This window comes from Chiroxiphia lanceolata, chromosome 10, assembly GCF_009829145.1.
Source record: "Chiroxiphia lanceolata isolate bChiLan1 chromosome 10, bChiLan1.pri, whole genome shotgun sequence".
NCBI lineage: Eukaryota > Metazoa > Chordata > Aves > Passeriformes > Pipridae > Chiroxiphia > Chiroxiphia lanceolata.
In genome coordinates, this window is record NC_045646.1 from 25,030,897 (window position 1) to 25,057,831 (window position 26,935).

At 41.9% G+C, this 26,935-nt stretch overlaps 1 protein-coding gene across 2 annotated transcripts; it reads left to right on the top strand.

Annotated features, from left to right (window-relative positions):
• The first annotated feature begins 3,367 nt into the window (after nt 1-3,367).
• FAM168B (family with sequence similarity 168 member B) lies at nt 3,368-26,087 on the top strand. Of its 2 annotated transcripts, none has more exons than XM_032697399.1 (7): nt 3,368-3,426; nt 9,847-9,927; nt 13,419-13,502; nt 16,720-16,862; nt 17,815-17,992; nt 19,288-19,417; nt 20,799-26,087. In XM_032697399.1, the coding sequence occupies exons 2-6, from the start codon at nt 9,858-9,860 to the stop codon at nt 19,398-19,400; spliced, it is 588 nt and encodes a 195-aa protein (XP_032553290.1). In that variant the 5' UTR covers nt 3,368-3,426; nt 9,847-9,857; the 3' UTR covers nt 19,401-19,417; nt 20,799-26,087. The 2 variants fall into 2 exon arrangements, with proteins under 2 accessions (XP_032553290.1, XP_032553291.1); XM_032697400.1 differs by lacking the exon at nt 3,368-3,426 and adding an exon at nt 3,930-4,096 and having other exon boundaries at nt 20,799-24,050.
• Nucleotides 26,088-26,935: the final 848 nt, after the last annotated feature.

Genomic DNA, 26,935 nt, shown 5'->3' on the forward strand with positions numbered 1-26,935 from the left:
GTGTCCCATACAGAAATTAAACTCATATAAAAAGGGAATGTGTCTACTCCTGGGAAAGAGTGAGGGATAATAGCATTCTAAGGTGTTTTCATGTGGTTGATGTGTCAGTGGGGTTCTGCCCTCAGACAGTCAACACATTTGCACATTGCTTTTTTCCACATACAATCCTCTGAATTGTGTTTGTCACCCAAAGTGTTTGATCAAAAAATGCACTTCTGAAGAGTTTCAATGATGGAGAGAGTGATAAGGACTACAGAAATGGCATTTTGATCTTGTGCAAAAATCTAAGAAGGAGAAGCATGAGAAGAACTCCTGAATGGTGAGAAAGGGGTAGGAATGGAAGAAAGCAAAAATGAGAAATGATTGTGAAATACTTTTATAGCATTCACTAGTCCTATTGAAGACAATCAAAACTGCCTAAAATCTACTTTTCAATCAAGATGCCAACTCTTAGGGGTAATTTTTTAGATACAGGCTGATTTGAGAATGCTGAACAATATAGACAAGCCATTAAAATGTATCCTGAATTAATATGACCCTCCACATATCTCCATTGCATGTTCTTAATTGCATGCCAGCAAGTTTTGCTTCCTTCAGAATTTATATCACAGGTTTAAAATACATAGACAACACAATTAAAAACTGCCAAAGAACCACCAAAGTATTAAGAAGACAGTGAGTAACTATCTATTTGTTTTACACAAAACTGGAAAAGTGTTACCCAGATGAAAGAGTCAGGCTGCTGCAGTAGGTCCTATTGCTACTGGGTGTGGGATCCAAGGCAGTGCTCCACCTCTTCAGGGCATGGCCAAGGGCACTGGAGATGCCCAGGTCTCCAGAGCAGTTCAAGCAATTCCAGATGAGACAGAGAGTAGCAGAGGAAGTTTTTAGCAGTGCAGTGGGAGGTGGGCTCAGGTATTATGGAATACCCCACAAAACATAGGAATTCTTTTTGGAGCAAGTACCATCTCCCTGTAGATGGCATTATTCCCCACAGAGCCTTTGTTGTCACTTCCTCATTCCTAAACCCTGAGTCCCCTCCAACAGATGGATTGCAGAGTCCAGGCCAGCATCTTCAGAGCAATTTTTGGTGTCATTATGGTGGTTACAGCAGTCATCCCCCAGACAGGGCTCTCTCCTCTTACCCAAACAAACCCCACTCAGAGGAACAGGGTGGTGTTGTAGTGCTGGAGACAGTATTTCTGAGTCACCATTATCCTCGTTCCTGTTGAGATGAGACATTAATGGTGCCATTCTTTTTGTGCTGGAGCCACTGCACCAACTGCCATTCCCTGCAGTATTCCTGTGAGTGACCAGCATGATTGATGAGTGTCAGCTCACATTTCTGGAAAGGGTATTACAATAAGAGGGAGATGTCTGAGGATAATTAGAAAAGAGCAAGCTGTCCTACCTGTCATAAATGTCAGCAAGCTGTGAATCAATTTGCAATTCTGCTACAGAGAACATTATCATTTCTACATTTTACTACTGACATTGTACAAGAGAAATATCAGAAGGTCTTCAGTTGTACTGGTTTTTAAAAATAATTTCCATCTTGTTGTAATTTTTTTCCCAACCACATTTATATGTGTGTATTTGACTGGTTGACAAGGGTTGTGAACCATACAACTGATATATAGTTAATATATGAGACTAATAATTGCACAAAACAATAGCAATTGGCTTATATATGTGCTGCCAGGGTGTAAGAGTTCAGATTGTTGCTCTGGCAGCACACTGGCTTATATATGCCTGTGCAACCTAGGACCAGTGAATAATGTATTTGCTGTCACACTGGTAGTCCCTCTTTGGTAGTGTTAGTTGTGCTGCCTGTCAGAAACACCCCTGAAATAATGGTGCTGTTTGTACTGACTGTTCTGGACAAACGCTCTCTGTTCAGGCTGTCTCCAGATGCTCACAAAGTTATGTTTCCTTAACAGTTGTTGAACAGTGCTGAGTGTTGTCTGGGCTTGGGCTTTTACCAAAAGTGCATGTAGCTTCATGCATTCCTTTTTAAGGACCAGAAATATTAATTTTCTGGGCAAAAAAAAATGATTGGGCGAGGTTTAGGTTGGCTATCAGGGAAAAGTTTTTCCCCCAGAGGGTAGCTGGGCACTGACCAGGCTCCCCAGGGCAGTGGGCACAGCACCAAGGCTGCCAGAGCTCAAGGACCGTTTGGACAGTGCTCTCAGGCACAGGGTGTGACTCTTGGGGCTGGTCATGTGCAGGGCCAGGAGTTGGACTCGATAATCCTTGTGGGTCCCTTCCAACTCAGCATATTCTGTGATTCTGTGAAAATTCACCTCTCACACATTCCTGTTTTGTCCTGTCCTCAGCAATTAGTGCTTTATCAAAAGGTTAATTCCAGATCTCTTAAGATAGGAAGTCTGAATGTTGTGTCTAAGGATCAAATCGAGACCTCGAAGGGCCAGATAGGTCTAAGGTTGGCTTGCAGCCCTCAGCTGAGGATGGAGAGTCAGTTAGAAAGCTCTCTCCCGTACAGTCCGATCTGTTTCTGCTTGCTGTGATCAACTGTTATGGTTTTGCAAAGTTCAGTACAGTTCCAGTTTCCAGAGAAGTTTCATGGATTTGCTTGCTCTGGGCAAACACAAGCTATTGGAAGAGCAGCATTTTCAGGAGCTGTTACCACATTCCCAGGACTATTGTCCAGCTGCCCTACTTGGCTACTGCCACCCCTGGAGGGCTGTTTAATCCATCCATCCTTTTCCTCCCAGCTGGGTTAAAAAGTCCTTTATAACAAACATATTTTCCATAGGACCTGGAAGGATTTCACAACAGTGAAATTTCTCTTTTTAAAAAATACTGTAAAAACTGGATGGAACTTTCCGAATGGGGTCAGTCGGTCCCAGTTCCTGCACCGTAAGCCATTAGATCGCGTGTGTGTGTCTCAGACTAGTGTGGAGAAAATCGACAGCGGGTCGTGCCCACAACCGGTTTAATGGAATATGGGGCGGGACAACCCCAGTGATTACAAGGAACAAGCTCCCCGCGACACTGGAACAGGACTCCGCTTATTTATTACTTGTCTGTGTCAATTTTTTTTATCCAGAGTGGAAACTGCAGAGCTCCCACCCCCCAGGCCAACCTCTAAGCCGGACCTAACCCCTAAACCAGACCTAAGCCGGTCCTGTGAGGGTAAGGGGGCGGGGCCATGGCGGCGGCCGCGGGTCACGTGACTATTCGCGCGCACGTGACGGAGCGCCCGACCGCGCGCGGAAGTTACGTCACGCGCTCGGTGCGCAGTTTGTGGGGGCGGCCCCGCCCCCTCCCGTCCCCGCGGGGCCGCGCACGCACGGCCGCGCCTGCGCACGCGCGTCCGCACACCCGGGCACGCGCACGCGCACGCGCACGCGCACGCCCGGCCGCAGCCAGCGCCCGCCGCGCCGCCCGCCCGGAGCCCTCACGGTGAGCGGGGCCGGGAGAGGGAACGGGCAGGGCGGGAGCGCGGCCGGGAGCGGTGAGGGCGGGAGCGGGGCCGGGGCCGCGAGCGGTGAGTGCGGGAGCGGGGCCTCTAGAGGCAGTACGGGGCCGGCCCGGCCCGCGGGCGGTGCGGGGCGCTCGGGGCCGGGAACGGGGGCACCGGGGCCGCCGCCCCTCAGCCATCCGGGCGGGCCCCGCTCCCTCAGCCCGGCCCAGCGCTGGCGGCGGGCCCGGCCCGCAGCGCTCGGCCCGGCGGGGCCCCCGCGGCGCGGCCCGGCCGTAACAGGTGCCAGGCGGCCCCGGGCAGGGCCCGCGGCGCTCGGTGGTGCCCGGAGCGCGGCGGTGCCGCTGGTCGGTGATCGGTGTCAGCGCACGGCGCCCGGCGGTAGCTCGGTGGAATTGCGGTGGCGTCATGAGGGCACCGCCGGCCGGGCTCGCGGTCGATGCCGTCGGTGTGTGCGGGGCCGGGAGCGCGACTTGCCCGACACCTCTGTGCCCCTGAGCGGGGCAGCGGCTCGAGTGCAGTCCCCTGTGTGTCTGCAGAGAGCTGTGAGCCAGAACGGAAAGAGGTACAAATCGGGCCTGCAGTGCTTTTCTAGATCGCTTGGAGCCAAGTAAACACTGCGCGAATGGTGAAATCGGTGCTCTGAGAAAGGTAAAAGTGCGGGTTTGGTGAGGGGAGCACAGAGCTCTGATCGAGAGAAGAGCTGGACTTCATTTGCTCTTAAATGTTGATCGCGGTGTGTGCGTTACCTAATGCGACCAGACTCTCTGTCTGCTCCGGTGTGATTTTACTGTAAGATGTGTAATTGTCAGTGTCATAAAACCTCCACGCTCGTACAACACACACTTTCCAGCCTGTCTGTTTGGGGTGGTAATTACACACTTCAACTTTAAGGTTAAAAAGGAGGGGGAGTTAACAGGCTTTTCGAAGTTCTCTCTTAGTTGTGAACTTGTGGCGGTTTCATGTTATTTCAAAAAGGAATATGGAATAAACTGAAAAGGAAATTTGGCAATAGGTAGGCTTTTAAGGTTCTTACAGTGAGGAGTTGATGATTTGGGGACTTGTTTGAGATGAGAATATCCACGAACTCAAAGTTTTACAGGAGATGGGAGGATTGGAGATGATAATTCCTATCCCTTGTACCATAGCAACAACAGAAGTTGTAGGCTTTGAGAAATGCAAAGCATTTTGTTTAATGTTTTCCGTAGGTAGAAGATTTTTTTTTTTTTTTTAAAAAGGTTTTGGTAATGTTCTGGGGTTTTTTGAAGAGTAGAGCAATGCAGCAATCACAAGCAGGGTCTTACTATTAAATTTTTTATATATGTTTTCTTTTTGTGACTGACATATGGAACTGTTGAGTCTTTGACATATAATCATGTTGTGTCTGTCCTTACTGATATTGGGTCCAGGTAGTGTTGTGTTAATATGTGTGTACTTTACACACAAAACCGCCCATAACAAACCCCGGGTAGGACAGGTTTACAGATGAGAATTGTCTTCGTTAGACAGGATTGAAAAGTCTAAACTGCTCCTTTTTAGTCTTAGAAAAAACAAGGCATGCACACAAAGCATAGAAGGTGACTGCAGCTGTCTTATTCTTGTAACATCATGTAACTCGAGCAGGGGAGTGAGACTTGCCTGGGAATGATGTTTGCAGCTCTGTATTTTACTTTATGTGTGAACTTCGGGCAGTTGTGAATTGTCCTTTTCCAGGCTGTGGTTCTGCACCCTCAGTCTGTGCTGTTACTGTCCAGTCCTGCTCCCTTCCTTGCATTGGAGCCAGTGCTGTCTTGGACATTTGGTGATGTGTCTTGGTTCTCTTCAGCTGGTAGATGGCAAACACAGCAATCCTGTATCCAAAAAAACTCCCAACAGACCCCGCACTCCTGCCAACCATCTTAGTGAGGGGTCCCAGCACAGGGGGTGGGGTTGCTTGCCAGCTGCATGGCAGTTCTGTGTAGGCATTGATTCCAACTGGCTGCAGCCATGGACTACCATGAACCCATGCCCTGGACTGAACATGGGATTACCTGCTTCCTGGTAAAATTCAGTGACCTTTTTTGAGGTCTTGGATGCATGGAAGACATTCAGCTACCTGCAAGTGTCAGTGCAGCCTGGGACGCCTTGTCTTGGTCTTTCGGAAGCCTTACATGCCTCCTGATACAAGCCCCCTTTTTTAAACTAATTGTGACAGAAGTGCCTGTTATTTGGCCTCGGATTTGCATCAAACAGCCTGTTTTGGTGGCTGAAGTTGTAACAGAAAGTAACTGAGACTTTAATCTTTGTCAGTTATTTGAAGAGCTGAAGTGTCATGAACTGTTTTCTTTGCTACTTAGCAGTGGAAATTACTTCTTTTACATTACAAACTATCAGGCACTTATAAATTTTAGTTCTATTACGCTTTGACTGGAAGTCAAATGGATAGAATGTTACTAAGATGGTAATTAACTTTGTAAGTGGAAACTGGGCTGTTAGTACAGTTTCATAGCAAGTGGCATTCTAAAAGTGTTCCAGGGTGGATAGATGTTAAGCACTGCAATGATTTAGTGTGTCTGCTTAAGTTCCAAGAAGGAAAGCGTTAATGGACACAGTAGTGTGCTTTAGGGGAGGTACTTGGAGATTCTTCTCCAGCTTTTGTGATGGAATTGTCATAAAATGAGCACCAAGCGACATTCAGTAGGTCTTGTTCTCTGTGTTCCTGTACAACTTTGAAAATCAGTGGTAAGAAAATACATCTGTTACCCAGGAACGTGCAGTTTGTCCTGCAGGATTTGCAGTGATCTGTGGAGGTTTGCATGCAAATCTCTCTGACACGGTTTGTAAAAGCAGAATTTCCTAGAAATGTGTGTGTTCCAAATGTAGCAGGAAAAGCCGTGTGCAGAAGAGATCCAAGTGGGAGTGCTAAATCTTCAGCATTAGCAGCAGTTGGCCTTTGTGCTCAGCTTCCCAAAACGTGGATTTAAGAGGAGGATGATTGTCCTGGTATCTGTACCAAGATGAGATTTAACAGACCTGATCAGAACTGAGTTTAATTGCCTGGCTTTGGCAGGAGTGAAAGGTGAAGCATTTGCACTTCCCAAGCATCCTTGCGTGGTCTTTAATCGGAGCGTTTTAATAAGTGTGATTGCCTTCATTTCAGCTGAGAGAGTAACTCCTTCACAGTTTATTTTGTGCAATTTATATACAGATGATGCACAGTAGACACTTATTTGCATATCCATTAACATGAGAATGCTTTGGAGGGACTGCCAACAAAGCAGTTGAAAGGCCTGATTCTTTGGGTTTGCTTTGTACCGGTTTCCCAAGTGTTTGATGTGGACTTGGAGCGTTCCAGGGAAGTGGACTGCGAGGTTCCACATTTCAATATAACAGATGCCCTTCCAAGTGAAATTATGGTAAGAGTGGGATGATTGCAACCACTGGGTAATGCCATATAATTACAGTTACACATGTTGGGTCCTTCAGAGAAGACCCGAAAATAATTAGTTTTGATGAGGAAAGATCTGATGTTTTGTCTGAGTTACAAAGACTGTGAGCACTTGGTGTAGGCTGGTGGCTCCTGACTTGTCTGTCAGTGGTGACAGCAGTGGGTGAAAATAAATACCTTTCCAAAAGGTCTGTCCAACCCAAGTTGAATTAATGTGTTTGTACACGTGTGGGGTTGGAAGTGTGGATACATTTGAAGTGGAAGCAGACATGTTTCCAGAAGAGGCAGCTTGAGGCTGCAAGTGCCATAGGTTTTTTCCCCTTATTTAAATAGAATTCCTCCCTCTTAATCTGTATTTCGAGATCAAGTCTTGTCTTACCTTTTCTATTCATTTTCTATACCTCTTCAGCTTTGTGTGACTTCTCTTTAAGTCATCCCCCATAGTGAATGTCCTTGCATTCTTCTGCAGTCATTGACTACTAATACTTGTAATAGTTGGGGTTTTTTAATGTATTTTACCTAAATATTCACAGAAACCCCTTTCTGACTTCCCAGCTGACAGTCCTTTTTCTTCTCATTGCCATTCAGAGTGGTTTGAGAGGGTTACAGGGTCTTCTTTGCTCCTAATTCCTGTAGAGAATACAAGGAGGAGTAGCATATTTGTGGGGATGCAGCAGTGTGGGAGAGGGCTGTTTCATTTGTGTGGGAGGGTTTATCCACCTCCTTAGTTAAGACTTTTGCCCCACAACTGGGAAATGCTGAAACCGTAGTGAAGCTTGAACCTTTAGGTTCAAACACAAAATGTGACATCATCAAATGAGAGGAAAATGCAGGGAGAAATAATAGGAACAGACTGAAGTGGACTGAAGAAGACTCTCAAGTAAATGAGAGTCCTTTATCTAGAGAGGGGGTACACTGGAGAAAGTATGGGAGGACAGAGCAGCCTTGCTACAACAGAATGCTGTCCAGCAAAATACACCTGTTGATTATGGCACAGCAGAGTTAATGCTGCTAAAACTCCATGGGGCTTCAGTGAGAAATGGCACTTTAGACTTGAAGTATAGTTTGCTGTAGGACATTTCCAGAGAGATTTGTGTCAAATGGAAATTTTTGATGTGGGTCAGGTGATTGAAACATGCTGCTCTGGGGAACTTTATTCATACTAAGCAATGTAAATCCCAGGTTGTTTGGGTTTTAACTCAGTCTTAGTGGATTCTGTTATCTTGATATGTAATCAAGTATGAATCTGGAGGGAAAAAGGCAATTCTGTGTAAGTTAGTTTTAATGCAAAGTGGGGGGAAATCCAAAAACTGGTAGAATCTTGTAATGCTCTTATATCGACTTTGAGTGTTTTGTGAAACCTGATGATAAACTTACTGATAGTACTTACTTTGATTTCTTAATTTTGCACAAATGGCTCTTCTGTTGTGTACTAGGTGCTGCTGAAACTCTTGGCACAGGGCTGGTTTTAGCGTTTCTTTAAAAAGCAAACTATTTATGCTTTATAGAGTCACTTACCATAGGTTTATCAGTGCAGCTATATTGATAAATTCCACTTGAATTCCTGCCTTAACGTGTTCTGTAACTAAGGTAACACATGTGGAATTAGACTTTCTTGTTTCCTAAATTTTTTTTACAAAATTCTGTTAAACCAACAGAGTGTTAAGCAGTTTAACACATTTTAAGTAAGACAGCTTGAGATGTAGAAGAGTAAGTGACTCAAGTATCAACTATTAACGGTTAATAAGAAAGTTTGGTTTCATAGGGTGCCTTTCTGTCTCGATGCTGGAGGCTGTTTGTAGTGAAAACTGGGTGCTTGCAGGAAGAATCACAGAAAATGCTGAGTTGGAAGGGACCCACAAGGATCATCAAAGTCCAGCTCCTGGCCCTGCACAGGATACCCCCAGGAGTCTCACCCTGTGCCTGGGAGCATTGTCCAAACTTCAGCGCTGTCGGGCTGTGTGCCTTGAGCACTTCCCTGGGGAACCTGTCCAGTGTCCAGCCACCCTCTGGAGGAAGAACCTTTTCCTACTATCCAACCTAAACCTCCCTCAAGATGTGCTTAACCTTTAAATATTTACAGAAAATCAGATGATTGGAGATACTAAGGTTTAAATACGTGGATTTTCTTCTAAAATACCAGAAAAGTAGTTGCAAACAGTAGTCCTGTGTGAGCCACTTGAGAAGCATCTTCAATGCCATTTTACTTTCTGTGGTGTTTGTGTACAAGGTTCTTTTTAAAACTGGGGGGTTGGTTTTGTTCCCATGGGTGATGTTGGCTGTAGGTGCCTTTCTGGTGTATGAATGCATCAGTCAGAAAGGACTGGACACAACTGCCAGCTTCTCATGGGCTCTGAAGAACTTGGCAACAAGTAAACAAATAAATAAATGTGGGATGGCTGTCTAAATGTACAGAGTCTTTTGCCACTTCCTTGGGCTGTTGATGGTTGATAACTTGGTGCTGGTAAAGGACTGGAATCCCAGGCTTGAAATGCCAGTAGGAATAGACCATAAGTTTCTCCTTCCCTTGGCAAGAGGCTTCATAAACAAAAGGGGAAGAGGCCAAGATTGATGGATGGTAGATGGATGAAGAGTGACTTATAGATGGAATGAGGGGAGATGTCCAACACAAGTGAACCCCTGCAGTGGGCTGTGGATCTGTGCACCAGGGGGAACTCTGGGTGATGAAAATATTTGGAAAGTGTGCTCCACAACAGGGAATGTTTCATTCCTGAGACATTCTCTAGCTGATTGAGGGTTGGGATGCTTTGAAATTTTATTTCTGCAGTGATTCTCTCCTGCTTGTGGCTACGGTTTTAGTGTTGATGAGTAGTGGAATTGCCGCTTTTTCCTCTGTTACTTTTTCTTCCAGTACACTTTCCTAATTTCTAGTTCCACAGTAGTTGTTGAGATTTCAAGTTTTCCCTATACTTAAGTAAATACTGGTTTTCTTTTTCTTTGTTTCCTGTTTCAGTTACTGTAATCATGAATCCTGTGTATAGCCCTGGATCTTCTGGGGTTCCCTATGCAAATGCCAAAGGAATTGGTTATCCAGGTAAGTAACTCTGTTTTCTAACAAATTCTGCTGCTCTTTGCTTTCAAGAAGAAATAGTCATTAAAGAATGTCTTCATGTAAATCTGTTTGGGGATTGGGGTGGGGTTGTCTTTAAATTTAAAAAGTGACATTTCAAGAGTGATGTTATTTCTTCTGTTATATTTCTAACTTCAGTATCTCTTCCAAAGCAGCTTATTTTAGGAGCTCTAATAATTGCGCCCTGCAAGAAGAGGAGTCAGTCTATTTCTGCTGCTGCTTGACAGGCACTGTTAACCTTTCTATCCTCTAATTCTTGTTCATGCTCGTGTTTTATGACTGTCCAAAGCATAGCATAAAGGATGGGACCAAGAAAATGACCAAAAATGGTTTTGTAACACAAATGTATTTCTTGCTTTATCTGTTTCTCATTGACTTCAGGTTTCTCACCAGGGTTTATTTCCCCTCATCTCCTAATGTGTGTGCAAGCAGGTTTATTTCTGATATCTCCATAGTCTAAAAGTTGGAGGAGGCAAAATTACATTTGGACAGAGCTTTCCAGGAAGGCCAGAGAGAAGAAGCCTGTGTGCCTCGGGGAGACATTTCAAGCAGCGTGTCTTGATGCTGTCTTTTTTTGTTTCTGGTATCTGTGAGATAAGGGAATTTCCATTCTGGGAGAGGCCGGAGGGTCTTTCAGCTCAGATTTTATATTCCATAAAAAGTTAAACTTTTTCAGCTTTTACAGCAAAGGATTTTTGTGATTTATTTGGTGTCTATGTTGGGAGGTAGAAATCACTCTCTGCTGTTACTGTTTATATTCTCGGTAGCTGTACTATATTTTCCTGCTGGTATTTACTGTTCTTAAATTTGTTTTTCAGCTTAGATAATGCTCTAGTGGTCATATTTTCCTGTTCTACTTTTCTGTGATCCTCCTTCTAAATATTGGTGCATAAATGGTTTCTCCTTATTGCTGACTGTCTCAAAAACATTTTAATTTTATTTTTTGCTTTTCAGATTCCTCAAACTAGTGTACATTTCTTGATTTCTGCAGTATTTATAGGGGGAAAACACAAAGTGTGTTGCAATGTTTTTAAGTCTGTTGAGTGACTGGAGTGGTGCAGTAATAAATTGTAAAGCTGATGCTGTGTAACCATAAGTCCTGCAGGATGGTTTTACTCCCTGTAACTGAGTTATGAGGGCTGCAGTAATTTTACAATAAGGCAAGCAGCAGAGGTTTACTAATTAATATAATTCATGCAACAGTTATTTCTATATTTATAATAGATTGCTTTTTCAGGACTTTCTTTTGCTTTAGGTAAAGATTATTATGAATTATTTAAATATGAAGTTGTATTTTTAGCTCTATTCATTTTCTAAATGCAGATTTATATTAACCAGGGTTTCATTTGTACTTATAACCATTTATACATTGCATTGAAGCTCTTGTTTATACTAAACTAAGTCATACCTTAATTTACTTTGGAAGATATACTATTGTAGATTCATAAATAGCAGCTTAAACAACATTACCACTTCTAGTCTTTTATTTTACTGTTGCACATACACTTACATTGAATTATGTAAGTGCTTTATATTTGTTAGTTTGCATAACTGATATATGTGGAATTGAAGTAGAATTGTTACAGAAGTGCCTTTAATATCATGCTACAAGTTGGTTACTCAGAATTCTCCCTTGCAGGAGTCAGTTCATCAGTTCACACAACTGTGACCCTTAAATTCAGCTTAGTCAATGATGTGTTACACCATTAGTTTACTAAGCTGCCTGGTTCAGGCTTTTAAGATTTTGGGATAAACACAAAGCACATTCTCTAAATGGAAAAGTAGACTTGCATTTTAGTTTGTTTTTTTTTTAAAGCTGTTGCATGAGTAAGTCCCCCTTTTTTGCCTCTCCTGATTTAAAAGCTGCAGATTCTCCACTCAGCATCATTGCATTTGCATGGATTGCATGGTAATAGAAAGTAAGGAACACAGCAGTAGGTGGAATGCATTATTGAAAGGCAATGTGTTTCTAAAGCTGTTGCATATTTAATAACAGTTTATATTATACTAGACCTATTTTAGGTTGTTGGATAGGTTTCCACCAGCAAAAAATCAATATTCAAATATTCTCATGCAGATGGAAGTTCTGTGTAGAAGTTAAAGCCGGTGCTTGTTGTAGTTCTATTTTTCACAAATGACTGTTCCCTGAGCAGCTCAGAGCTGAAGCTGTGAAGACAGGAAGGGGGACTGGAAGTGTGTACAATGTACATCATGTTGCAGATCTGTAGTTGTTTTGAGTAAGGTGCAAACCTGTACAAAAGCTTTTCACCGGCAACTCATGAGTTTGAAAACTGAAGAGCTATTTACACTCTGAAAAGTTGTTGTTACTACTTGGATATGTTATTTTTAACTTTGATTTTTAAGCCTAATGCTTTTCTTAGTCTTATCCATGCTGACCACCCAATAGCAGTGCCAAGAGTATGCCACTTGATATGTTTACAGAGTGCTTACAAAACTAGGTTAGCATATATAGTCCTGAGCTGAGGAATTCTTATTGTTGAGAGTAATTGCTGAGGAGTGTGGGATTTATAATGAAATAGAAGCCCTTAAAATTGAAATAGTGGTTTAAAACTAGGAGCTTTAAGTCTGACAGTGGAGATGCAAATGGTAATTGCCTTTTATCTGGAGAAGTTGAAATCTTTTTACTTTGATAACAGAATATGGTGGTAACTTCTGAATACAGTCATTACTCGGTTTTATACAGTTTGGAATATGTAAATAAGTTCATAGAAAAATTAATAGTTATGATTAATTCAGAAATTTCACTTACTAAATCTAAGCAAGTTTCATATCTTTCAAGTAACTGGCTTTTGCTAATGCTGTTCTTTGCCTTGTGTTGGAGGCCAGTCTGTCACGTTAGTTCAGCCCTGGTTGTTTTACTCTGGTGTAGAAGTGCTTAACTGTCATTTTGCCAGTGCCTCTGTGAGTCCCTCTGTACTGTAACTGTCAGGGTGTGTCTGAAATAGGGGAGCTTGTTAGATACCAAGTGTAATAACAAATCCCTGTCAAATTTAACAAGCAGTTTGGACTACTGCTACTTTGTACTTTCTGCTTGAGATATCGCTGGTCTGGAGAATCAGAGTCACTCTGACTTGGAAGGGTTTATTTCTGTGAAAAAGTCCCTTCAGATAAATGCTGTATGTACATCAAATCTTAAAACTCATGCTGGGGGGGAAGGAATGTAGGATAATCACACAAAACTTTGTTTTCCAGCTAACTTAAGAGCTCCTTGGCCAACAGAGATTTACTGAAACAGGGATGTAAGGGAGAAAGCTGAGGTGTCACAAGTTCTGTTCTCACCTAGCATTCACTTCCAGGTGGCCTGGGAGAAGGGGAGCCCAGTGTTTTGGTTGAGGAGGTGGGATTGAAGGCTGGCTGTTTGCTTACCTCAGTTAAAATCTGGGTAGACTGTGCAGTCAGTCAAGAAAGTAACTTTGACTTGTACTTTCTTCCAGCTGGCTTCCCAATGGGCTATGCAGCAGCTGCTCCTGCCTATTCCCCTAACATGTATCCTGGAGCAAATCCTACCTTCCAAACAGGTATGTGTGGTAGGTATGTTTGAAAGTTGTTGAAAGAATGAGGAAAAGCTGCAGGGGCTCACAGTAACACTTGTACTGTGGGATAAGTTTACGTTTGAATATGACTCATAAAGAATCATCTGATAAATTAAAATTAACATAATCTTATCTTAAGTCATAGTGCTTGCACCTTCTGAGAAGAGAACAGCTGAAGTTTTAGCTGTTGTTTCTGTATTTCAGGATGATGCTTGAGGCTTACATTGCATTTCCCTTCACTGCTTCCTTCGTGATTCTGCTTGTTTTGCATCTTACTGGTCATTTCCAGATTCTTGTTTTTTCTTCTGTTTGTTGTCCTCAAAATTACTCTTTTTCATCCTTTCCTTAAATCATATCTTTCCAAGTTCAGCATGCTAGTGTCTTTCTGCCCTTAAAATTGTCTTGCACAAACTGATGGTCTGGAAAGCCTGGTTGCTGGGTAAAAGTGTTTTGTCCACAGTGGACACAGGAGAGGCTTTAGGTAACTGCACCTGCATGTGTGTTGGTTAAGAGAAGGGTACCGTGAGAGGCCTAGGAAAAGGGAGATGGAAGAACAGACACGGGAAACAAAGCACTCCAAGGTTATTTTTGTGTAGTCCTGCTTTCACTAATAGAACATGATTTTGATGTGCTAATCCACGAAACAAAACAGTAATGGCAGCATTTCATTTCCACGTAAACCAGGAGCATGGATCTGATACAACAGCGTTCTCCCTCTGCTTATTTTGTACATGAAGGAATTCCTTACATTGCTTTGTTAATGTAAATCTAGGCCATCCTCAGGAACTCTTTCGCTTCCATGTATTATGCCAGTTTTCCAGATATACATGGCACATAACCAGATTTGTCCCTGAGTGCCCTTGTGTTATGGGGATAGGAAAGTATACTGCTGGAAATCGGGGAGCTCATGTTGTGGAAGTCTGCTTGATATTGAATTTCAGTGTTTGTAACAGATGCATTTCATTAACTACCAGGAGACTCTTGAGGGTGTGGCAGCAATTACTGAGACAAGACAGAGTAGGTCTTATGAAATGTTTGCCTGCAGAACCTGTTAAAAGTGTGTAGCTTTCCTTGGGACTGTGCAGTATTCCCGTTAGTACAACCTGTGTCACTGTTCAGTTTGTCACAGTGAGTGCAGACTCACTCCTTTGTCTTGTCTTTGGTTTTGAATTTATGGTAAGGAAATGGGTCAGTGTTCTAGTAATTAAAAAAAAAAATTAAAGATCTGTCCCTTGGGTAAGTGTGGCCACTGTGCAAGTGTCATATCTGGGGGTGCATTTGCACTGGACTGCTTCAGAGCTCTTCTGAGAGTGATGTTCAAGGAGAGCAGTTCCCATCAGGGTCTAACTCTTGGCTTGGGCACCAGAGCCCTCTGTGGGCTTTTATTATTGCAAACAGGCTATTCAGTGGCACAGTTAGGGTAACCTTAGTGATGTGTCTCTGCCTTCTGTGCTCCACTGCATGTACCCTGCAGCTGTGCTGAGGAGTAGCTGTGGGGTTTGATCCCAGGATCAGATAACTGAAAGGTGCTTCCACACTTAATGCATGTTGCAGTTTGCAAATCCTGCCACAGGAAGATGAACATAAGCTGCATGGAATGAATTTTTTGCTTTAATTTTTTGCTACTCTTTAAGCTGTGAACTAAAGTTCAAAATCTACAGACCCTCTAATTCAGGAAGATAACTTGAAGTACTTTGTCCTAGCAGCTGGGATTTTTTTATGCCTTTTTTAACCTTTCTGATGTAACTGCTTGTTTGTAGAATCAAAGCTTTTGTAAATCATATTATGCAGCAGTATTTGAACGTGCCACTGCTGTACAGAAAAGGGACTTTTTTACAGGTAACTGTCTTAAATTACTGTAGTTTTGAATAATCATGTTAAGGTCTTTGCGCCATGTAAGAGAGAAAAAATAAATACCTCTTGTGCAGAATTACCACTTAGCAAGAATGAAAAAGAAATTGCCTGTGGGTTTTTAGAATGAGAGTGGGCTTCACTGAGGACATAGTTGTAGTTCAGTAATGATGCTTCATGTTCAGCATTTTGTAGCTGTGGTTTCCACCACAAATAGTTCCCCATACTAGTGGAAGTTACTTCCTCAGCATGCTCTATTTGTGAAATACTTAAGATCTCTAAAAACAACAGAGAGAGTGCTGTGGTGTAGCATTCTTTAAAGGTGATAAGTTCTATTAAAATGTAAACCTATTTCTTTATTAGCTAAACAGCTTTGAGTCTGAAGGGTGGAATGAAATTGCAAAGAAACTCAAAACTTCTGCAAAAAGAATGGAGGTCATCTGTCATCATGCTGTCTGCACAGACTGATTTTTGACAGCACAAATGCCAGCATTCTCTCTTGCCGTATGACTTCAGATCTGTTCTCTGTGTTGAAGTCAACACATTCGAGACAGTTTTTCAAGTCAACCTAATCTCTACTCCAATAGTCTCTTTTTTTTTCCTATAATTACCGAGTGTCTGTTCGTCCTTGGTAGTAGTTTGTACAGTTCCAAGTAAATGGGAGTAGTGCCTGTGGATGTTGTGTTTTCTGGTGTGGTGGATCTGCATGAGACCCAAGATCTTTTCACAATAGCCCAGACTAGTGTGGCCTATCGTATTTATTTTAGCCAGTTCAGAAAATGCCAAAAAACAAATACAAACAAATGTAGGGTGAAATAGAGGTTGCAGATTGTGTGTCTCTGTTCTCTGACAATCCATCTTGAGCTCTTTGGATGATTTGGGCTTTCAGCATTCTTGTTCTTATGCTGTATCATCTCCTACAGGAGGTGACTGCAGGTTAGTCAACTGTTACTGTGTTTTGCCAGGACGATTTGGGGGGTGTTGGGAGTTGAGTGATACTGATATGTGCCAAGTCCTCCTGTATAAGGATGCTGCCTAATGTGCCCACTCCAAATATTTAATAACGTTACTACCAAAATGCACTTTTTGCCCTGTAGTCATAGATTTGAAAAGTAAGTCGTGCAAATATACAGTTAACTTTTCATGCTTAGTTGACACAGTCAAAGGCTATTTCCAGTTACTGTTACCAATATTAGGTGAATGATTAAACTTGCATATTGAGACCAGCTTACTGAGTCCTCACATGAAGATTATGGCATCGGGAAATAAAAGAATTGTTGCCCTAACTTCAGGAAGCTGTGCACTGCCCTGTGTTTCCCATGGTTTTGATGCAGATTTGCCTTTGTTTCAGGTTATACACCAGGTACCCCCTACAAAGTCTCCTGTTCACCCACCAGTGGAGCAGTGCCACCGTATTCCTCGTCACCGAATCCCTACCAGACTGCTGTGTACCCAGTCAGAAGTGCCTACCCACAGCAGAATCCATATGCACAGGTACACAGGCAGATCCAAAAAAATTTCACTTTGGGTGGTGCTTTGTGTTCCCTGTAATACCTGTGTGAACTCGTAACCTTTCATCACATTCATTTCTTTGTGCATGGAGAGAATCTTCAGCTGCCTGTAGTAAGAATTCTTAACACAGTGATTTACAGAGTGTGCATGCAGTTTTATATTCTCTCTTGCACTTACTGATAATGTGGTCTGTCCTTGAAGAGACACTAGATTAAGTAGTTTTCAAAATGTGTGCTGGATGTTCTAACTACCAATATCCTGATTTCATTTCATCAAAAATTGTCATAAAGTTGCATTAATTTTTTTTAACAAGTTCTGCGGTAATTCAGGGAGTTACCAAATCTCATGCTAAGGAAGCTTTTGAAAGCTATAAGAAAAGATAGGATTAAGACACTTCAGTAAACATGATATTTTGGGGGAAAGTTGGCCCTCTTTGCATGGTGGAAACCTGCCTGGCATGTGAGCAGTAGTTGAAGGGAATTCATAACCACGTAACAAGTTTTATCCAGTCTGCCTAGTGTATTTGGATTTGTCAAAAATCTTTGGTTCTTTAACTAAGAGCAGCTGAATAAAAAGTTGTGAAAGATTGAGAAAAGTTCTGTCATGGATTAATATATGAACGGAGACAAAATGAAGGGAATGAATGACAAATCACTCCTTACTGTGGAAAGTACAGTCAGCATCAGAGTTCTACAAAGGTCCCTATCTTGAATGTTACCCTAAGCGCCTTAAAAATGGATAAAATGTTAGAAATTTTGCAAGTGAAACACAGTTGAAATAGTTAAAAAGAATGTTTTGGCTTCTGCTCTGTAAATGCATTGCATCTTTAGACTAATACTTTTATTTTATGATACTTTTATGAAAGAAGATACCACTTATCTTCCCCAACAGATACACTGTAATTACTTAATGTGTACTGTTTTTTCTCCAACAGCAAGGCACTTACTACACACAGCCTTTATATGCAGCACCACCCCACGTAATTCACCACACCACAGTCGTGCAGCCCAATGGAATGCCAGCAACCATGTATCCTGCTCCGATCCCCCCACCCCGAGGGAACGGGGTCACCATGGGCATGGTGGCTGGGACGACTATGGCAATGTCAGCAGGTCTGTGCACTCGCCACCCTCGTTGTTTCTTGGTGGGGCTCTGCTTTCAGTTCGAGGTGGAACACGGCTGCGTTACACAAACGTGATGCCACAGGTGTACTTGGCACAATCCTGAAACTGTGTAACTCAGTGTGTCTTCAGAGTGAGTCCAGCTGGTTCAGTGATGCTTTGATCACCTCCAAGGATGGAGGTATTGCATCCTCTTTTCAGATGTCAGTGTTATGGGGTGGTAGTTTTTCTTCATATCTGTATGGAATTTCACTTACTCTTGCATCCTTTGCTTCTCATCTTACCAGTGTTAAGAGTCTGACTTCCTCTCCCCAGTGCATATCTCACTGCCAGTTGAAAGCACAGCAGCCTCTTAAGGCTGAGGAAAATGTAGTGTCACAGATCTGCCTTGTCTGTTCAGGTACAACACTTCATGTGTTTGCACTACCTGCTGGTCCTCTGTGTCATGGGCAATGATTAAGGATGTCTACTTCCTATTGGAACAGTTTGTTGGAGGTAGTGTTTGGAGAAAATGTTGTTTCACCAGTAATCCAGTCTCATCTGTGAGTGTTTACTGAGGAGGTGTCATGCTTTGTTACTCAGTAGGTGGTTAACTCACGAAGAAACATCCACATTCACTCAAAGGATGCTCAGTTTAGTAATCCAAAAAACAAGAGCCATGAGTTTATTTCAAGATCCTGGTTTTTATTGTGTCAAATCTGTAATTTAATTTGAGAAACCTCAAAAGTAGAGGAGTTAGGTATCACAAACTGAGCTAACATTGAAGTTTTGTTCGTGGGCAAGCTGATCCCAGGTGTTTGTTAATGGTTCTGCAGAGTGCTGTAGAGTAAGGCCGTTGACCCTGCTCTCTCAGGCTGCTTGTTTCTGAAGCCCCTTAATCTGTAAAAACCAGTAATGCAAACAAGAACTAATTTATTCTGGTTTTTCAGTCAAGTTGTCTCTGCCATCAGATATTCTTACGGCACGTAAAGGCTGCTGTGGGAGAGTCTTACAGTGAATAATACTTATGTTGCAGGGTTTTTGCTAGAGCTGTTCTTGAGTAATGGGTATCTGTGTTGCACTGGATTAAACATCCATGGGGCTAAAATGACCCCCTTGCATAAAGGTTTGAAGGAAGATTGGGGCTGGAGTGCAAAATGAGGTAATTTTAAAGATGAGCAAGCTGTAATTGTTTTTAAAATTAAATCTTTTTTTTCTCTCCTTCCCTTTTTGTTTGAGTTTTTTTCTTTTTTTTTTTTCTCTCAATTAGAATTTGTGCTTACTGAAAACTGTTCTCTTCATTCTAGGTACTTTGTTGACAACTCATTCCCCAACTCCAGTAGCCCCTCACCCAGTTACTATGCCCACGTATCGGGCTCCAGGAACACCAACCTATAGTTATGTGCCCCCGCAGTGGTGATCATCCTGGCAGTCAGTGTAAGTTACTGATTTAGATTGAAACCACTTAATCTTTCTTACAAATGACAGCATTGCAGGTTCTTTGGGGAAGAGTTTCCAGAAGGTAAGCAGTCTGGGGTGTTTTTACAGTGTTCTAATTGAGTAGGAATACACAAAAATTACTGTTTATTTACTAGCTGTTCCTTGCAAAGTGCAGCTTTGTACTTTGTACTTCTGTACTTTGTACTAATGGGGCTTTTTCAGTGGTCTGTTTCTTCACAAATCATGAATCATTTTCGTGGTTCTTGCTTGTTGAATATGAAAGAATGAGTCTCAAGTTTGCCTTCTTAAAATACATCTGGAATTAAATGTATTCAGTGTTTTGGAATCATTGGTAATTGTTGAATTCAGCAATACTGTGATTCCTGAATGAAACACTGTATGTGACTTTGAAGTCTTATTTTTGATTGGCTAAATATGTAGGCAAGGCAAGTGTTTTGCCTTGCTCTGAGGGTGAATCTTTCTCACAAGCTGCTGAAACAAATAAACAACCTTGAGATAATTTTATATATTCGTTCTGTTTCAGGTAAGTATCAGTGCATACTTCTTGCAGTCAGCCTGGAAAAAGCATTTTTAGTGTGAACCAAAATTCAGATAACGGATTTCAAGAAAAGGAGTTTAATTTTGAAATCTGCTATAAAGTGGGATGGACTTTGGGGGTGTAATCAGTGTCAAAATGACACAAAGCCTAATGTTTTTGTGATACATATTTCTCTTTCTGGTTTGTTTGGTTATTTTTAGCATAAGTTGAAAGGAGCTTCATTTGAATTAATGACTTTTCAGACCAACTGAACTTGAAATTTTCACTTTTAGCCCATTTAGTTTATGACAAAAGTTAACTTTGTTTTAACTTGCTCTGGATTTCTCTTTCAGCAGTTAGAAATACAGAGTTCTGGGATGACAGGCAACTATTCCCCTTGAGTTAGAAATGCAGCAGCCGTTTCTCATTTTGCTGTGATGCTGCATAGAAGTCCGCACATCTGAAATGTTTCACAGAGTGTTTCAGCCAAGGACATTATATTACATGGGCCTAAAAAGTGACAGTTTGCTGGGAGCAAACTCACGACTGATGGCAATTAAATTTAGCACAAAATACCTTTTTAATATTGCATCTTCTACTCCAAACAAAAGTCAGTGATGACAGGAAGCTGGAATGGACATGCCAAAACCTGTAGTCAGTTCTAACGCAGAAGCCTCTCCATTCAGTTGACAGGATAAGTGCTGGGGTAACATTATGTAGCACTTAACATTTGTTGTGTGTATCAGTGTGGTGCATGCAATGTTAGAATGTTCTGCCACACTCAAAGAGTATTTCACCTAATTGAGAGTATATCCCACTCTTTTCCCCCTCTTAATGTAGGTTTGAAGATGGGAGATATGCAATCAAGAAATTGAGGTTTAAAAGTTGGTGCTGAAGCCCTCATGCCTCCAACCAGGACTTTCCTTCTGAATGCTTTCAACACTTGGCTAAACACTACTAATTCCTGATCACTGAAGATTTTCCAGTGCTGCATATCTTACATCTTGGAACTCCAGCAGTTAGTCTTAAAGCAAATCCTGTTTTGTGGACTGTCTTGCAATTTTTTAGCTAATTATAACGATAAAAAGGGAGTATAAATTTATTCTGATCCATATCTAGTTGAATGCATGTTAAAACACAAAAACAAAGCTTGCTCAATCTACCTGCAGTGACTGATGCAAAAACCATCATATGCAAATCCAAAGGAACCGAAAAGTATTTTACAACTTGTATCACTAATGCACTGTTGTAATGTATGCGGGGTCTGAAAAGGTAGAATCATGAAAGTGAGTTTCTTTCTGGAATACCATAACATACATTAGATAAGTGCTTCAGCCTTTTTCAGGTTGATGGAGTTGCCAGTTTAAAAGGGGCATATTTTTATTTAAGTGATGTGTTCTTTTCAAATTCAGCTACTAAATTGGAGTGACTGGAAAATGAGTCAGACAAGCTGTAGAAATCCCACACACAATTAGTTTACTTCATACCTTTTCATTTTCATGATATGAATTCAGTGTTATACAGATGTTCTTAGGATCAGAATGAAATGACAGAGGTAATGCTGTGTGTGCCAGTAAATAAGGCAAACTTCCTTGAGGCAAAACTGGCTCTTAGGAATAGTAGGAGGTGATATCACCTGCATAAAGAATTGCATGTCCTGGGGAGATTTCTATCCAGTACTATCTTTCATACGATGCAAGATGTGTCAAAGTGAGACTGCCACACAGATTGATAGAAAACACTTTCTTTTAGTTCTCAGTTGAGGAAATCCGTGCTGTTTTTCCTAAAGAATGTTGTAGTCAGTTGAAAATGTATGTGCAGCTGATCCAGCTTGCTTTCTGGAAACTTAAGAAGTGCGAGGGCTTTCTGCAGCAAACAGAGTTCAGCTGCATGTTACTCTGAGGAAAGCTTGTGTGCCTGATGAGTATGTTAAAGGGGAACAAATCATTTTAACGCAATTTCCTTATTAGCTACTTGCAGTATGGACTATGGATACTCTGTAGTAGGGCTGCCAGAGGTTTCAAAAAGCAGTTCTTTTTTTTTTTTTTCTGAAAGTATTTGTAATTGAAATAGGAGCCACATGTTGGTTGCAGCATTTTTACGTGTTTTCTTAGTATTTTTTTTTTTACTTCTTAAATTGCACTTGGAAGCACGTAAAATAAGACTGAACTGCAGATTAACATTTCATTGCAGTGAGTCATTTGTGATATTCTTTCTTGCAACTTCAGTTTTTAAAGTACCTCAAAGCAAATGCTGTGGGCATAAAGGGCTAGCCTTGGAACCCATTTGTATACCAAAATCGTTATGGGAGAGATTTTAAATTTTTAAATTTGAATATTGCACATTAAAATCGAGGTTTTTCTTAAACCTGCTTGACTTACAATTCCAGAAAGATGCAATTTTCTTTTTTTTTTTCTTTTTTGATACATTCTGCCTGCAATAAATTATGCAGTAAATGGTTATAAAATGTTGTTCCCTTTTAAGCATTTACACCGAGGTATATCAGGCTGTATTGTTCCCTTAGGTAAACTTCCATTCAGAATTAAATTTTTTGAAGTTGTGTATCTAGTTAGGCTTTGTTTTGGGGTGTTCTGCTCCTGTACAGATTTGGCAGCTGCTTTGGGGCAGCATCAGTGCTGATTTAATGCTGCCATCCCAGTACTCTGCCCTGGTGGGAGGCTTGTGTACCTTCATACCCCATTGGTGGTTAGAGCCTTCAGTAACTTTATTTTTTACAGTAAGCACTCTCTGTATTTTGTACCCCCCCTTTTTTTTTTTTTTTAATAAAGTTTAGGTTTATTTTGCATGAATCACTGTCAGTGGATGGCCCCCTTATTTCTAATGCCTTGAACATAACTATGTTGTTAGAATAAGTACTTTAAACCTTATTCGTGAGCACTTACTGCAGCTTAGGGATTTCCATATGTTTTTTATATGGAGCAGAAAATTACCCAAGACAAACTTATTTGAATCTGTAGTGCTTTGTTCAAGTCTGTTTAACAATTCCATTTATGTACTAGTGTGCAACTTTGATTAGTGAGGTGTGGCAGAGCACAATGAGCATTAACACAAGGCACTTGTCCTGAGCGTGGTTTTAACCAGGAGCTGAGGTCTGGAGCAAGGCTGTGTTGGGGAGGAGCTGGGAAGGCCAAGCTGAAAGCTTTGCTGTCTCCCGTCTCATCACCATAAACTGAAGCTTTGAAAATCATAGGAGAGAACTTCCATGAATGCTGCAATAGAGAAATAGTTGAGAAATGAATATAACTTCCTGTATATTTGCTCTAACTTCAGATTCCTAAATGTCACCTTGGAATTGGTCTCCATATAGTATTCCATAACATTTAGGCAGTCTCACTTACTTGAGCACTTTTTTTTCTAAGTTGCATTATGGGATTCATCCAGGAGGGAGAAACTGTACCTTTTCCAAAGGTACCACACCTTCCAGTTCTGAGCGATTCTGATCTGCTGGGAGGCTGGAGCGTGTCTCCAGGAGTTTTGAAAAGTAACCAAAAGCACAGTGCAGGGGGACGGGGGAATATGTGTATATATAACTATCTTAATGGTATTTTGTTGCAAATAGTAGAAAGCATGGATATAAAACTGCAGCAGGGGAAACTGTACATCATTAAATAGGCGTTTACACAGTGAGGGTCTTACGAAACATTCTCTCCTGCTTTTTATATAACATTCCCTATTTAGAATTCCTTTATAAATGAATACGCAGTATGTGTTTGCACAAGAGCTCCTCAGCAAGTGAAAAGAGCTAGTGCAGTAGAGACATTTCAGATCAAGCTTCTCTTTAAAAAAAAAAAAAAACCAAAAAAAAACACACAAAAAAACTTTTATGGCAGCTTTATATGATTAAAAAAAAAGTACTACTATAAACCTGGAACTGAAAATATCTTGCAGCAATAACAAAGAGAAGTCCAAGAAAGATTTTTCTTTTTTTTTGGTTAAAATTCAAATTTCAAGTGTCGAGTTCAGATAAAGTATTTTTAAAAAACTGAGGTATTCCCTATGTCAGTAACAGCTGATGAAAATGTCTTTTAAATGTAGCAGCAGCAAAATAAAAGTGGCTAATAATTGGCACCATAAACATGTAGCCCTGGTCAGTGGCATGGTGGTTAACTAAACACTAGGAAGGAAAAGAGAGAACCTACTACTAGATGTTGCTTATGCTTGTTGTAACCATCTCCTGTTTGAAGTTTCTAGGAGACATGCAGGAATGCTGTTCAAGAAAGCTTCTTTTTGAGTGTACTATGCAAGTTAAATGCTTAGATGCAGTGGTAGACAAAAAAAGTCCTTTATTTTAGTTGAAGTTCTTCCTCGTATTGCTTCATCCACTGAAAAAAAACAAACAAAAACCAGAACCAAACCACCACCTGTCAGTACCACCGTGTCTTAGTGTTGTCAGAAAATAGCTGATGGTGCAGAGCTGTATACCAGGGTACTCAGCATTGACTGCTCTCCATGGAGCATTCTGGCTTCACTGCTCCTTGGGTAGTAAGGCAAGAGATGGTCAGGATTGTCTTGGAATCACTCCCCAGTGCTTCAGCACAGTATTACACACTTGTTCATTTGGGTTTTGCTTGAATAGGTGAGCACAGCAATCCAATACCACCACCTAAGCAGGCTTAAACTCATCCCAGGAGTAGTAACTACCGTGTGTGTGAAACCTTCCATCTTAGGATCGTGAGCGATAGTGATGCTTCAGCTGGAGCCGGAGGGAAAGGACGGACACGGGGGCTGTGCCTGGCCTGTGTGGTGCCCGGGCTGTGGGCTGTACCTGGCCTGTGTGGTGCCCTGGTTGTGGGCTGTACCTGGCCTGTGTGGTGCCCAGGCTGTGGGCTGTGCCTGGCCTGTGTGGTGCTCAGGCTGTGGGCTGTACCTGGCCTGTGTGGTGCCCTGGTTGTGGGCTGTACCTGGCCTGTGTGGTGCCCAGGCTGTGGGCTGTACCTGGCCTGTGTGGTGCCCAGGCTGTGGGCTGTACCTGGCCTGTGTGGTGCCCAGGCTGTGGGCTGTGCTCAGGCTGTGGGCTGTACCGTGTTCCGTGGCAAACAGGCCCAGTCACCCCAGGCCTCTCCAGCAGGTGTCAGGCGGGAGCCCCGTGTCCCGGCGATTGTGAACGCTGGAACAGACACGGCGAGTTCAGCTTATTCACATTGTTCTCATTACTAAGTGTCAGCTTTCTAATCCTGTATCGTGTCAGCTGGAAGGGTCCTGCAGAGCCCTCAGACGTGAGGAGGTGCAATGCTGCTTAGCAGGAGCTCCTGCAGCAGGGAGGGGCAGTTTGTGCATCAGGGCTCGCTAAGAGCCAAGTTGGTTCTGAGCTCTCCTCCGAAGGAGCGAGGCCTCGGCAGGCTGTGCACCTCTGGTCAGGGGTGCTGAGGGGGAATAAGGGCTGGTTTGTAGACTGAAGAGAGGGAAAAGGAACAGTGCTTATCTGGGGACAAGGAAACCTTTTCTTGTGTGGGTTGCATATAACTGAAACATCTGAATTTCATGCGTAGGAAGGGTCCATTTGTGATTTGTAAAATTTATGGGCTCTGAAGTTTAAACATCAAGAAGTGAACATGACTTTTCTAAACTGGTTGTGACTTTTGGGCACTTAGCAGGCAAACTGGGAAAGCTTTTTTAGCTGGCTGCTGTACAGATTTGTTTTAAGTAGAAGGGATTTGTTAGTGGGTTTTTTTTAATTGTAATGCTATTATTGGCTGCCCTCCTGTCCAAGATTTAAAAAAGTGAGTGCATGCAATGGAAGTACAAGAGGCCCCAGTAATAGTTCTCCATGTTTGTTATGAAATAGACACAGGTTTCCTTTTTATGACTTTTTTTAAAACTGTCTTAGGAACAGTTGTATTGGTACTTTTTTTTAAGTTTAGGTCAATGTCGTCTTCCAGAATAAGTTTTAAGGCATCACTCACTCCTGCATTGAACTATCGCATCAACACAAAGAGTGGAGATTCCATTCTGAGCCAGTTCAATTGTGAAAATTCATACTTTTTTTATTTTTTATGCAATTCAATGAGTAGATGAGCTCAGATTTAAATTCTTAAAAGCACGTTTATTGTAACAAGAATTGTTATGTATTAATACTTCAGTTTTCAATAAAGATTGACTTGTGTTGCTTATTGTGTTTTTTTTTTTTTCCTACTGTCTTTGCTGACATCCTTCCAGAAAAGATTCTGTTGCTGGAGAGCAGAATGGTATGTTTAAACTCTTTAAGCTGGTGAAATCTGATAATTAACATTGAAATGGGTTAAGTGACTTTTCTCAGTAAGGTTTCTTAATGGCAGCAAAACACAGTGGTAAAGGCTCCCCAGTGGGGAAGAAGCTGCCCTAAGTTGCCCTGTCTGAGAGTATGGTAATGATGTGCAACCCTGCCTTGTTCCTTTTTGAGGCATTTCTTACTTTTGAGGGTTTTCTTACTTTATTTTACAGTTTAAAACAAAGGAAATGGAACAGATGTAAAATTTTACAATACTTCAGCTTCAGCTTTGGTTGATACCAAATCCATGCTGTGTGATTGGAGAGGTGACAGGCCTGAGCAGAAGGCTGTTATAAATCAGTTTCTTGAGTGTTCCCCAGAAGGAAAAGAATTGAGTAGGTGTGAAGTGTGGGTAATTATCCTATTTCTTTAGTGTGTGGGTGGTTGTAAAGCACTAATGTTAAAATGGAATTATGTGTATTTTGGGGGAACAGAACTATGCTGCTTGAACTAACTGGCTATTTTGATTTATTGTAGGTCTCCAAAAATAACAGTAACTTACCTGGTAATGTTCCTGTGAAAAGCAACATGTGGAAGAGGAAGGTGCAACGTGACTGTGTCACTGTGGTTGTTGAGATATTGCCACAGGTGGTTTAGTCAGTCCTGAGCTTCTACAACTGTAGCCAAGCGCTAGGGATCCCATGGACAGATTGGTTTTCTTTCCTCAATGTGCTTTATCTCAACTAAGTTCTGGTCACTTGTCCTGGGA